Consider the following 14,712-nt stretch of genomic DNA (forward strand, 5'->3'; position numbering starts at 1 on the left):
TTTCACACTCACTTTCCCCCCTCCCCAAAAAAAGAATTTTCTTATAACTAAAGAATGAGAAGGAAGCAGCTAGAAATCTGTAATGGTTCCATTTATTAATACGTATATCACAAATACTCACAATATCAATGCATTCTCGTTGGCATGCTAGACAGAGGCATTATTAAAAAAGTCCTATCTTTTTTTAAAAAGGTTTTAAACTTTTGCTTTCCCCCAAAAATATTTCATATGCCTGTTGTGTTTTTTTTTGTGATTTTTTTTTTTTGTGTGTCTGTGTGTGTGTTTTTATTTCAATTTGATTAAACAATGTATTTGGTGGCTGCAACCTCAATGCAAAAAGAAAGAAAGAAAAAAAAAAGAAGAAAGAACAAGGAAAAAAGTATGAAGGCCGCAGTACAGCACAGTTCAATTAGTTCATAGAGCTACGTAATAAAAATAAAGGGAGCAAAAAGTTCTGCCTTCACAGTAAGCAACAACACAGCTTAATAACAGTATTACACAGGATCAGGTTCCGAGGCAAAATGCACTAGACAAAGCCTACCGGGATACGCACTAGGCATACAACACTGAGTAAGAATCAAAGATGTAGAAGAACATCAGGAATAACAGTTTCCCTTCAAGCACAACATTTTAACATCATTTTCAAGTATCTTTATGTTATGTTACTGATTCCTTTGTTTTTGGGGAAAAGGGGGACAGGCGCAGGGAAAAGGGGTGGGGAGGGGGGAAAGGATGGAAAAACCTTAGTAAAGCAATAAACAAAACAAGAAATTAAGATAAAACCCCCAAAAGAATATATATTTCATATACCGGTTTATATGAACGTGTGCAACACTTATTAACCATGGTGAAAGGCTAATTATGCCCTCCAGTCACTACATGCACAGCCCGATCAATGCTGTTAATGAGTTACCTTTGTTAACTTACGATGCAAAACTACTGTGTGACCAAGAACATACAGACGGTGCCGTCCTAACGCCGGGCCACGGGGGTGGGGAGGGCTGGTGGGGACCTGGCCGCTCTCGGTGGCACCGTGGAACTTCACAGGATGGGACACTACGCATGGGGACAGTTCGGGAGGTGGGGTGCGAGTGTGCGCGCACACGGGCTTGCTCGTGGGGGTGTGCGTGCGTGCGTGCGAGAGACAGTGTGTGCTAGAACATTCATGTCAGTCTTTGCTCCACTTCTTGCAGCTCCTGGTCTTCACACAGGCTCTGGACTTCACACTTCTTGAAAGACTGGAGAGCAGGGAGGATGGAAAAAATAAATAAAGGAAAAAAACCCCAACAACAAACCAATGAGTGGGTTGCTCTGGTTGCTAACAGTATTCATGGCAGGTTTTTTTGCTCTCTCTTTCCAAGAAAACTGAAATGACAAAATTCAACACTGCATTTCTCCCCCCACCCTCCCCATCTTTTTTTTTCCCCCACCACACACAAAATTGGGATGAAAACCCCAAAGCACAGAAGCCCATGGGAAAGGTTAATTCTCAACGAATGCTCTCAGAACATAAAACTTGTTGTCTGTCTTCAGCAGAAGCAGCACAGCCACGACAACACAGCAAGGCTTTTCTAGTTTTACCACCTGGAGAACGGGAGAAGCTCACCTTGTTACACCATCTCGTACTGGTTAGCAGTAATAAACCGGGACAGACAGCATGCCAGCAGCATCCCGATCAACTGTTCCAGACAAGACAGACACAGGACAGAATTTAAGTTAAATTATATCAATGCAGAGCACTGGTAAACATGTATTTCATGTTCTGGTGTTATTATGCACAACGTATTTATGGCCTATTTTAAGGACTGCTCCAATTAGAAAAGCAGCGTCAAAATCTGTCATCTTTCTTTGTCAGGTCTTCCTCTTGATTTTTATCATTTATTTGACAGGCAGCATGCCTTTTTTGGTATTTTTCAATCCTGTTGTCAATGCCTGGCCAAGCCAGATGTGGATGAATAAATTGCTGGGGGTGTCAGCATGTTACAGGCTGAGTTTTACTTGCTCCACCTGGATTCCTCACCACCACCCATTAGCCCTGAGAGCTGGTGCCTTTAATTTCTTTATCACTGTGCCAGGGAAAAGCTTCCTGATGTCCTAGAGTAGTTATGTTTCCTTTACAAGTGATGCAGCACTGTAGAAATGAGTGCTGTAAATCTGGAAATAACTTTTAAAAAAGCCATTCACTATTCCCTTGGCTGTCACTCAGATTATTGAAAACAGATCCCAGGCTTCCACTCATCAATAAGCACTCAGTCTTTTCAATGTTTTGTTGACTGCAGTTTCTTAGTGCTTCCTGCATGTGCCAACAGTGTTAATATGCTGTAAATAATTCAACCTGGCTTTTCTCATTGGGGTTGGTCAATTAATTAACTCCTCAGCATAGCCAGAGCATGCCTAGGTACGACTGGCTGGCTGCTCATCCAAACTGGCTCCTCCTATTGCACTCCTCAGGATTTTGTGTCCCTTCCCCTAGACCAGGCACTGCTCCCTGTTAACACAATCATCATCAAAATACACATCTTCTGTACCAGGCCGTTGCTTGATTTGGGCTGGCACCAGCCCAGAGTAAGGCCAAGCCAGGGTAACTCAGATCGGGATAAACTGTTCCCTGTCTCTGAGATGTCACAGTCCTTGTCAGACCAGGCTTCTTTTGCCAGAAATTTGCTCCGTTTCCTGTTTCAGTGTCCACCAGAGCTGTTCTGGGAATTTCAGAAGGGCACAGAGGCACATTTAAAAGCAGGTTGAACCCTCCTGTTCCCCACATGCACCCCCTGATTTTGGCACCAAGGATGACACTGTCTTGGCTGTAACTAAATGTGGGGCACTGGTACCACCTCCTGACCAACCTCCAACAAAAACCAAAGCTACCAGGGTCCAGGGGCTGAGCTTTTAGTTGCCAAAATGATATGTACATGGTGAAAACTCTCCTCAGCTCTGAAAGTCTCATTTGATACCAAGAAGGCATTTTAGCCATTTTGTTGCCTTTTCTACTCATCACTGGGAGGATGATTTAATCAATTGCTGAAGGCATTGCTGAAAACCAACCACATTCTACAGGTTACATGACACTCCTGCAGCTGACTCATGCACTGTTCCTTTAGATCAGTTCAGTTTTGGAGAATAAGATTTCTCTTTTGGACAGTGCTATGTATTTCTCCATGCTCTGACAGGCTGAACAGAGGGAGTGCCTTTGGATGACCCTGTCCCACCTCCTTCACTGTCACTTTTCTGTGTTTGTGGTGACTTTCAGTCTTTCTTCACCTTCCTTGGCTGGACTCAGAAGTTACTTCTCTGCCTTATTTTATTTTTGAGTAAGATGAACTTCACAGTATATTTAATCCAAATTATTTACCCTGAGCAAATTCCAGCCCAGACCCAAATCAATTCCTCTCTACAATAGCCAGCAATGTATTTTCATTGAAGTTGTTTGTTTATTTTTGCCCACCACAATCACCCAGATTTACAGCCACTGTTTTTAACCACAATCTGCTGCTTGTATCAGGTTTACAAGGGGAAAGATGCTGTAGCCTCTACAAATAGGGAACCACAGGCTTTTCTTTCTCCCCTCAACTGGAGCAGACTTCCCTGCATACCTCTAATTAGGGATTCTTCTGTTCTGTGCAGACTGTAACTCTAATAATCAGTGTGCTTAAACTTTGTAGCATCTGCAGGCATGTAATGGTGTTTTATTTTAATCAGCTTATTCCACTAAGACAAATGGCAGGTTACTCCTGAATGTATCTTCATGATCTTTGGCCCACTTATTAATTCTTGGCTCTGACCTGAGGCTGGTTTAGGTATTTAAGTGGTTATAGTGACTTAAGGTTTAACCCTGTATTTCAAAAATAATGGCATGCATATCAAGCCATTGCACACACATTTTATTCAGCACTTCTAAGTATTACTAGGACATAGCAGAGCTATAATAAATATTCTAGAAATATTTTGAACACACATAAAAACATGTGTTTTTCGATGTGTTGACTTCCACATTTAACCACAAGAGCACTGTTCCTCCTGCAGCCCAAAAGAGGCAATATTGTACTGAGTTGCTGGATTTTCTTCATGGTGCTCTTTCATTACAGGCATAACTACAATCCTCTGCATTTTAGTCAGACTAGAGGCTCCCAGACTGTGCAGCACCAATCAGCACTCTCCACCCTGCCTTGTTCTCTGCATTTGTTCCACCACTTGCCTCCTCTGCTCTTCAGGCAGGAGGAAGCTCCTTATCCTATTGTGCACCAGGTCCCCACAGCTCCTTTGAAAAACCAGAAGAATTGGAGTTAAAGGATTCCCACAAAGAAACTGCTGCTGGGAGCTGCATTCATTTCCCCACACTCTCATTGCCTCTCAAATGCCCCTTCTCAACTTTTACCCACTTATTCATTTATTTGATTTTGCTGTCTTGATTTTTGAGTGCTGGCAGACTTGGTTCTGCATTTGTCTTCCCTCTTACTTTTTTCCTTTCTTCCCTTTTTCCTAAGATTATCTTGGTCTTCTGACCAATTGTATAGAAAGCAGAGAGTTTTCCATACCCTGGTCTTGCCACAGGAAACTTGAAAATGCTGACAAATTCTGTGGTTTAGACAACTGGGAAACCCACACCCCTCAGGTGTGTCCTCTGTACTACCACCCTGTTGGCCACAGGTCATTCCAGCAGGCAGAATACAGTGAAATTCTCATGGTTTCTAGGAGCAATCTCTGGTACATCTTAGTTCTGACCACTGAAAACCATCCACAGCACATTCTGTAGCAGTCATATCCCTCCTGTACACATAATAACTGACTTTTTAATACACTTATTCTGTAGGAGTTACCAATGACTGGAAGCTGTTCTGCATGACATATTTATTACACCTTATTATACTGAAGAGAAAGAAACTGAATTGCAATTTGAATTTCCATTTTATTTTGGGTCTTGGTATCGTCACCATTTTTCATTCTTTGGGAGAATTTCTATAAATAGAAATGTGTTGAACTAGGAATTCATCAGCACATCAGGTAAGCCAAAACTGGGGGGGGGGGATAAATCCATCAGGAATAATTTTTTAGCTCAATACCTTGTCATATTCTCAAAATGCAAATCTCCATGCAGGTCCTCTGACTCTATTTTAAAAGAGAGAATTTTCTATGTCACATGTCACTTATTTGAGTCCTGTGCCATGGGGGGCCTCTGTCACAGGTCCTACCTCCACACTGAATCCACTGTAATTCAGTGTTTGGAAACAGATTAGTCTTTAGAAACAGATCTAAAGAGTGGTCTTTAGAAACAACCCAGTCTTAGACCAGATTTCACAGAATCACAGAATGTGTAGGTTGGAAGAGACCTTCAAGATCTCGAGTCCAACCCAGCCCTAACACCTCAACTAAACCATGGCACCACATGTGCCACATCTAGTCTTTTCTTACACACATCCAGAGATGGTGACTCCACCACCTCCCTGGGCAGAGAATTCCAGGACTTTATCACTCTTTCCATGAAAAACCTTTTCTTAATATCCAACCTATATTTCCCTTGGCGTAGCTGAAGACTTTGTCCTCTGGTTCTGTCAGTTGCTGCCTGGAGAAAGAGACCAACCCCCACCTGACTACAACCACCTTTCAGGGCATTGTAGAGAGTGATAAGATCATCTCTGAGTCTCCTTTTCTCCAGGCTAAACAACCCCAGCTCCCTCAGTCATTCCTCACAAGGTCTGTGTTCCAAGCCCCTCATCAGCCTCGTTGTCTCCTCTGGACATATTTCAAGTCACACACTGGATGCTGATGTGGATCCCACTCCCTAAGCCCTGAGCAAGTCCCAGCTCCCTGTGCTCAGGGAGGAGTTGTAGCAGACAAGGGGGATGATGTCTGCACCAGAACTGGGTCCACATGCAGGCAAAGCTACTCACATTAATGCTGACAGTAAAGAGGGCAGGTGCATGTTGCACAGTAGAGAGGCCCCATGGCTGCATGCGAATTTATCTCAGTATGATGGGACCTGTATATGCCCAATAACTGGTTTGGAGCACGAGGAGAACACCTGATTTTCAGTTTTTCAGCACAAAGGGAATAATGTGGCCTGAACATTGCACTGACCTCTCCTACTTACAATCTATAAACCTCTCCAGAGAGTCTCTCTTGCATTCCTTAAGCCAATGCCTGCACGGTAGTTTTATCTAGGCACAGCTCTCCATCATCTATGCAGTTTGCATAATTTTATTCTCTCTTGGACACAACAGAGCCATCATTTTTCTGCTCTGAAGAGCACCTGCTAAAAGGAAATTGTTCCAGCTGGAAGTCAGCATTGGCATCCAAGTCTAAAATCAATCAAATTTTATTTTATTGTTATTATTTCAAACCTGAGGAGCAGAGCAGACAAGGTCAGCAATACAGTGCTTTTTATAAAAAACTCTTGACTGACGGAGAGGTGAGCGCCAGGCCTGTAAGATTTGCAATGCCATTACATCACCTTTCCCTATTTCTGGGCATCAGCACATTCCCCATGCTAGTCAACACCTAACAAATCACCTGAAGGAAAGGCCCTTGAGCATGCTTTACTGTAGAAGAGCAACATGATTTAATTTGTCTTTTATTTAGATGAAACCTATTCTCAATAGGAACAGCAAAACCTTGCCTACAGCTGGAGCCCTGCCTGGCATTACTGCCAGCCACCTTCACCTGAAATCAATCTGTAAACACTGGCCCTGATTGGGCCCAGCAAAACAGATTAGGCAGTAAATTACAACTGGCCACCTTCTATTCTTCACAGCCCAGGAGAGCTGCATTTTTCTCCTCTGCAGCCTCTCTCTTCACTTTGCTAACACCTCAAGCAGCTGGGTATGCCCTGGCAGTACCAAGGGCCAGTGGGGCTGGGGAGTGACATCTCCAGTTGGCAGCAGGGCTCATGGTGCCACCAGCAGCTTGAGATGCCAACACCACATCAAAACACACCTCGTTTTCCCCCTCAGTCACAGGGACAAAGTGCCTTGCAGCCCCTGCTGCCTGCAGCCTGAATGAAACACCCATTAAAGGCTTTCAGGCAGTATTGGTCCTGACTTTTTCCCCCAGCAGCATATTTTACAATTCCACTAGTCTCATATTTCTTTTGGATAGCTTTACACAAGGCATTAAAAAAGATGCTTTACAGCCCTCTGGCTATCTAGAACCCAAACTGAAACCTGAGCTTGGAGTCCTATAGCAGTAATCAAGCCATAATCAAGGCTGGAGAAGACTATCAATGCTGTCACCATTCATCAAGAACTAGAATAGCCTATTAAAAAAACTCCCTCCACTCATCCATGCACAAACAACTCCAGATTGTTCACCTTTTCTGGATCCCCAAAACCTGACATGCAGGTACATGCTCTGAGCAGCTGCTGTTGTGATGAACCAGCACTTCCACCCACACCAAACCACGTGCTCCTCACATCCAACACCTTGGTTAGAGGGCACCAGGATTCCAGATGTGCCCAGGGAAAGGCAGTCAGCCAGCCTGAGCCCAGACAATTTTAGGTCTCCCTCAGGCTGTGTGTATGCTGATGGAAAGGGGTGTGGGGGCCATTTTCCACATGGCCTGGGGACAGTTTAGAATTGTGCATTTTTTCCCTCTCTCTCATTTTTGCATGTTTCCAGTAGATCCTTGCTGTCACACATGAAGTGACTCTTTATGTATAAAGGAGCATCTTGTTGAAAGATGCAGGTGTTTTCCTGCCTCTTCTTGATCAGAACCTGACAGGACCTATACTTGCCCCAGTTCCTGTCTACATAAATGCAGCTTGAATATCATGGAGCAGAAAACCCCTTCTTAGCTCTCCTCTTGTTGCTCGCTCTCTGCACTCCTTTTGGTGCAAACAAGGTTTAACAATCTGATTTTAGTAGACTTATCATTTCTCAGTGTTCACTGTTAAAGGGAAAATAAATAAAACTGGTCACAAATTGGACGCTCCAGGCTCCAGGTCCAGGATGGGGAGGCCTGAGGTTGCACTCATTTGAATTCTTGAGTCTTTTAAGAACAAATAAGGGTACTTAGAAGATAGAAGCCTACCCAAACAATGGATAAGCTATTTGTCTTCTTAGCTGTTTATGCTCCATTTAAGCCAATGTTTTATTGGGTTAACCTCTATTTGACCCAATGGAGGGACAAGTTGTTTTCCTTGAGCTAGTCATTAGCTCAACCGTAACTGATATTCCCAAGGAGAAACTTCATTTAGGTTGAAAAAAAGAAAATCAATGAACAGATGACCTCAGGACTAATGAGCATGCTGAGTTCAGTCCTTTTCCATAATCCTTCCTTCCTTGAAGTCCAGGTAAAGAAAATGAGGGGAAAAGAACAGAGGGAAGGGGAGTGTTTATGTACTTACCTGTGAGAATGCAATCCCAAAAGCCACTCCAGCTATGATTCCCATATTTGTCTCCATAAAACTGGTCACCAGGTCATAACAGCCCTAGAAAACAAACATCATCATTCCTTGTACTGACCTTCCCTGCCATTAATGCATACATAAAAAAATCTCATTTAAAAGGAACTCTGGCTAGACAATATTTCTGCTGTAATTTCCAACAGTGACACATTTTTTTAGAAATAGCAATTCTGAGTGAATGATGTGAAGATGTGGAAAAAAACAGTTCCTTTTAGAAACAAATGAATTCCAATACTTTTTAAATCTAAATGTGATGTTGCACTCATTTTTATGGGTCTTTTAAAAGAAAGTCTGTTAAAAAACAATATAGCTTTGACCTGAAACCAAACCAGTAACAACACACCAATGTTATAATACAATACAGATGTCAAAAATGAATAAATGATGCTGATTTCTTAATACTCCAGGTATTTAATAAAGTGTCCCTTGAGGCATTCTGCTTGCCTTTACCCATCAAAGGACACCAGGCAAGGCACTGAACAGCATGTAACTTTAAACCATGTAACAAAGTTATCAAGGGTCTTGTATGAATTTTCTTGGTTCATTTGCCCCTGGACATAGAATTCCCTGTCCTGCTCCCCAAACCAAATCTTCTCTGCTGACTTGTTTCCTCAGGCCTCAATTCACAGCTCAGACTGGGGCCACAGGGTTCATGTACAATATCTGCCCTTCCCCTGGACAGACTTTTTTGAGAGGTTTCCCATCAGTACAATAATGTTTGACGAGATTCTCCCCTCACCTACTTGACCCCTCAAAAAAGCATTTGAAATTATCTCCTAGATTGTGGTGTCTAAATTAATCTAAACCAGTGAAGAAATAAGAAAGATGGCTTCCCCCTCCCCCTCCTTTCATTATTAACCCATCTGTCCCTGCAATCCAAAGTCACTGCTCAGCCCCTTTTGTCACCTTCCTCAAATGACCAACACTGTGGTTTAAGGCCAGTCCTGAGGAGTTCCATACATTATAACTTTATCCACTTTATCAGAAATTGGAAAACTCAGAAATAACAGTGAGTTGCCTTTCCCAGTCTGGACTCCTGTCCCATAACAGAGAAGTGTCTCCACATTTCACCTACACCCACACACCCCTTGTTCTGCAAGCACCGTAGGAACTCTTTATGACCTCAGAGCATCAGCTGCTTATAAAAAATAGCAGTGAGAAGGACAAACAATGCCCTTTATTACAGACAGGCCATTCATTAAATAAATTGTACCATTTCTTTAACTTCTTTTATAACATCACCAGACATTCAATCCTGAGAGTAATGAAATGCTGAACCTAATAGTAGCTGAGGACCAGCACAGCTGGTCCTGATTAATTTCTGAAATGTTTATGTGTACATATTTACTATGTTTTACCACAGTGTACAGTAGGTCTGATTCAAGCTTGCTTATTTAAACCATCAAGCAACAATAGTTTGCATGTCTTACATGTTAAGCAATGAGATTAGGTTTCTCAAGCAGTATTTTCATTCTGTCTGATATGGCTTAATGCTCTCCCAGCCCTTCTGAAATCCACTCTGTTGAAGAGCCTTCAGTAGATGCAACGCCAAAGCACAGTGGTAATTTGAGGGAGACAGAAGATCTTGTCAACAAAACATGCAATGGCAGGGGTTTGATCACCCTCCTCACTTGGAGACCTTGTTTTCCAAGCCCCAATAATCTGTTTACTGAAGCACATTGTTTACATATGGCTTGATTGCTCGGTCCTTACATAGACTGAGAGTGCAAGCAGCACCCACGAGCTGCATTAGAGGACAGAAGTGTGTGCAGCACTGTGTGAGCACCCCTGGGTGCTGATCCAGAGATCCAGAGCACAGAAGGGACAGTTCACAAAGGATCTGATCTTTCTTGACTCCATGCATCTGTTCCTTTCTTAGTATTTTAGAGAGAAATAGTTCTTGAGGTTTCTTGGTAAAGAACTGTGATTAAAAGCAGTAGATGAATGTTAATTGGCTAATCCTAATGACAGCTTCTAAAGTTAGGTATTAGTGCTGTTGGAGATGAAGAAACAGAGAGCCTAAATAATTAACCCAAGGTCACTAAGCAAGTTAGGGTCAGAATTGGCAAAGAAAATCCAGGAATGCTGTCTTTTAGTCCTGTAATTATATAATTAGTTTAATCCTCTTTGGTTAATTCATTATTAGTCCTCAGAAACTGCTAGTAATTTGATTAGCTCATAGAGAACTCATCTTACTGATAGTTTTGCAAGATCCACCAAAAGATGTAATCCAAATAAACTTGTCCACAGGCATGGTGAGAAGGGTCTTCTACAACACAGGCAATAAATATTTTCCTTTTTCTCCAATAGACAGAGAGCAAAGGGCCTGTTTCCAAGATGAGCAAGGGGCTTGGGTCAGAGGCAATGCTTGCTACCTATCTGAAGCGAAAGGATAGGGCCAAACAACATTTTCTTCTTCCTGCTTTTTATTCCCATGTGCCTTTCAGAAGCATTCCACTTTGCTCAAATGTCTGGGACAAATCTCACAGCTGCTGAACAGAGATCTACAACTTTTGATTTTCAGTGGCTATGTCAGAAAGCGAGACAAAACCACATGAACTTCCAAACATTCAAATTTCCTCTAGGTAATTAAATCAAGTATTTACTTCAACAATTTCCTGAGGAATCAGCAGTCTTTTCTGTCAGGTGACTTGTGTGTTTGACAGGAGAGCAAGAATGGCTGCAAATGTGCTACTGGCCCTGGACTAGCACACGCTGATCCTACAATTCAGCAGGCATCCTGTGCCACGAGGAACTCAACAGTGGACAGGGATTTCCCTGTGCAGGCAGAGCAAGGCTGGCACCTGGGGGAAACAGCAGGTCAGTGCTGGGAGTGCAAATGGTACCGAAATGGTTGTGCAGCCAGGAAAGGTTCAGAGTGTGTGACTGTCCTGAACTGCAAAGCTGGGACCTGCAGGTGGAACACCAGTCACACGAGAGAGCTTTCCTGCTGGGAAGAGGAGCAGGGGCTCAGGGTGGGCTGCCCAGGAGGCACCAGGCCTGCTGTGGGTGCTGGCTGTACTGCACATACCCTAGAACCACCCTGCCCTGCCTCTCACCTTCCTTCCACTTCTACCAAAACAGCAAGTGAGTACAAATTCACAAAGAGCAACTGAACAGAGTGGCTCACCCCCTATACTCAGGCAAGATTACTCTGCTGGTGGTGACTGTGAGTTACTCAACCAATGGACATCACCAGCATTCCACATGTCTGCAACAAGTGGCTCTCATTAAACCACCGCAAAAAAAGAGAAAGGCTTAGTGGAAAATAATCCTCTAGTATCCCTCTTACAATACATGCCAGAAAATGTTGTCTACTTGACTGGTTCTCAAAGATGTTTCAGGCCGTGCTCAGCCACCAGTCCAACCTTCTGAGTCCCAGGTGACTGAGGTTAAAAAGACAGAAACAGAAGAGACAGAGGAATTTCCATATTTCCCCTGTTGTATACTCAGGAATTCTATTTATTTTTTAAATAGATATCTGAAAATAAAAACAGAAAAGAAAATAATCCTTAAGTCTGACTAAACTGTGCTTCAACTCAGAATGATGATTCAGCCTCAATATCATTCCTCTTACCAAAAAAATTTTCCCTCTCTTGCAAATCTCAAGTGAGAAAGAATTGATGACACACTAGAACTTGAAGCAATAACCTGAGTTGCACTTCTTCAGCACAGTGTCTGCATAGTCACTGCATTATTTTCTCTTTATTCTTCCCCTTCTTTGCATTTTCTGTACTTTTATTTTCTAATTATTAATTTTCTTCCTGTTCTCTCAACTTGCCTTGTATTTCTGTCTTCCCAACCTGCCCCTTCAGGTGACCCCAGGGAAAGGGTCACTTTGGCTGTGCTGTGCTTGCAGCCCTACGTGTTCAAAGATTTTAACTCCCAATAAATGTACCCACCAACCACAACATTTACCTGTGTTTCCTCAGAACTGCTGCATCTGGGGATTGGATTTGAGAAAGCCCAGCTCAAAGAATGTGAAGCAAGTGCAGGACCAAACCCATCCTTAACCATCCCTCCAGCCTTATTTGCACATTATCAACAAACCATTTGAAATGAAATGCAGCTGCAAGCAGCCACAAACACTCCACTGGGGTGCTGGGTGGTGTCACAAGTGCCTCTGGCACGATGGTACTGTTACCTTCTGGTTTACTTTAGTGGCAGCCACGGTCATGTTGCGCAGGTCCTGAGTGTTACAGTCACTGGAGTTCATGCAACAGCTCGTAGGGATGCCGTGCTTGAAGAAGTAAGGGCTGGTGCTCCAGTTGGTGTAGCTCTGAATGCCACAGCAGCTCAGCTAGGAGGGACAAGAGCAGGTTTAAAGCACACAGACAAACAAAGCAGAATTAAAGCTGGAATAGAATAATCTCGGCCCACTTCATAAGCTCATGATCAAAATAAAGACAAAGCGCCTCAAGTTTTGAAAAGCAGGTACCACCCCTGCCCCATGAATTACTAAAGTACCAGGGATGTAATTTACAGAACACAGGAGCAGATGACCTAATAAAAAGAAGGTATTTTATGAGCAGAACAATTATTTATAACATTTGACAAAGGTCCAGCCATAAACTCATCTTTTTTAGTTGATGGTCTGTTGGGGTTTTTGCTTGTTTGTTTTCTTTACTTTTTTATTTGACTAAAGATGATCCTGTAAATTCAAGACCTCAAAACATTACACAGAATTACAGGTCACACATACAGGTTCAAACTAGTACAAATCAGTAAGGTGAAGCCTCTCTAACTCACCAAAATAATTTCTAGGACAATTCACTGAGCTGTGAATAGAAAGAGACCATATGCTCACAGGGTGTATCTAGGAAGTCAGCTAGAAAACCCTAAATTGGGAAGGATGTTCTGATTTAGATCCTAAGCTAGAAGACAGAGACTCAAACATATGGAGTATGTGCTGAATTTTCTGCATGGAAAGGGCTTATAAATGCAGCTCCTGTGAAAAGAGAACTATGAATGAAATTAACATTTTTCTACAACAAAAACACTGAAAAACTACTCAGAACTATTTTGTTTGGTCAACTCCAAGGAATCAAAAATTTAAAACACAAGTTAACATTATGCAGACAATATGACAGCAGAATATACTCAGTTTGGAGCACTGCAGTAATCTGCCAACCAGGAGAAGCTAGGATAGAGTTCAGTTTCAACCGTGCTGATGGGTCCAACATAACAGCTGTAATTTCTAAAGGTCTAGAAGTCATCAATACAATTGCACTGACATTTCAGCCACTCATCAAGCTACAATCACATGGAAAGGAAACTGGCTGATAGAATGTATTGGAAACTGAAGGAATAGCTTCTTGCTATGATAGAACTTCCAGTGGGGATGTAAATGTGAATTTTATCACTCTGTGTTGTAGTTGGTGGACTTGGTCTTTCATGAGTGGCATCCCCAGCTGGTTTGTCTGTGCTGTGTCATTTGCTCCTGCCCTGTGCCCTGCTGGAAGGCAAGGCAGCCCCCCACTGCCCTGCTACCACCCCTGAGGGTCAGAAAGGCTCTTCTCCACCAAGCTCCTACTCCATCCCTCCAGCACAGCTCTCACTGCCAATCTCAGCAGCTTTCCCCTCCATTTTCCTCTGGGGAAAATACACCCAGTTGTAGGGATGCATTTCCCACACCCAGCAAATGTTTTCCATGTAGGGAAAAGTTTAAGACTCACCCCTTAAGGTAAAGAACCCAGAAACTTTGATATTCTCCTGACAGTAATTGGCTCAGGGCCAAGAGAAAAGAATCTATTGGACCTTGTCACTGTTCTTCAAACCCTGTATCTTCCTCTGTTGGCTGCAAGCCAGGTTATCCCTCATAAAAATTCAGTATTTAGGAAGTAGCACAAAGGAAGTAGAGAGGCTTTTTGGAGTGTTTTAGGAGGGTGTCAAGAGGTTTCTCAGACACCTGTGCACGGCTGTTCATTTGTTTTCTGTAACATTTATTATTTTGTTATTTTTCCTTGTTAAACCTTTTGCTTTATAAAACACCTCTGAAGAGCAGTCTTTCTAATTAATTTTAGCCACTTCTCTGCACAGGCTGGACCCTCAGAGATTGATACATTAGCACCTAGTTTATAAGACTGGCCAGGTGCTAACCTGTATCACCCAGTTTTTCTCCTTAACTCACCAGGTCTCCTTTGCCAGGCTCTCTCACTGTACTTGTGCAGAGAACTGCTGCAGTCTATCAGTGATGCAGGACACAAGATTATAAAACCCTGTCTCATCCAGCTGAAATTTAAAACATTTTATAATCTTACTGGCTAATTCCCTTAGGAACAAGGCATGTTCTTTAGGAATAGACCCGCCACCT

The 14,712-nt window shown here is 42.8% G+C and overlaps 1 protein-coding gene across 1 annotated transcript in view; it reads right to left on the minus strand.

Moving 5' to 3' along the window:
* Positions 1-235: 235 nt before the first annotated feature.
* Positions 236-14,712, minus strand: part of TSPAN7 (tetraspanin 7) — an 84,882-nt gene continuing 70,405 nt past the window's right edge. Inside the window, exons 5-8 of the mRNA XM_083855082.1 lie at positions 12,544-12,699; positions 8,340-8,423; positions 1,607-1,679; positions 236-1,238 (exon numbers count right to left, since the gene is read on the minus strand). Coding sequence (XP_083711208.1) covers positions 1,611-1,679; positions 8,340-8,423; positions 12,544-12,699 — 309 coding nt within the window. The 3' untranslated portion in view covers positions 236-1,238; positions 1,607-1,610. The remainder of the gene's footprint in view (positions 1,239-1,606; positions 1,680-8,339; positions 8,424-12,543; positions 12,700-14,712) is intronic.

Source organism: Zosterops lateralis (assembly GCF_965231275.1).
Source record: "Zosterops lateralis genome assembly, chromosome: 2".
Taxonomy (NCBI): domain Eukaryota; kingdom Metazoa; phylum Chordata; class Aves; order Passeriformes; family Zosteropidae; genus Zosterops; species Zosterops lateralis.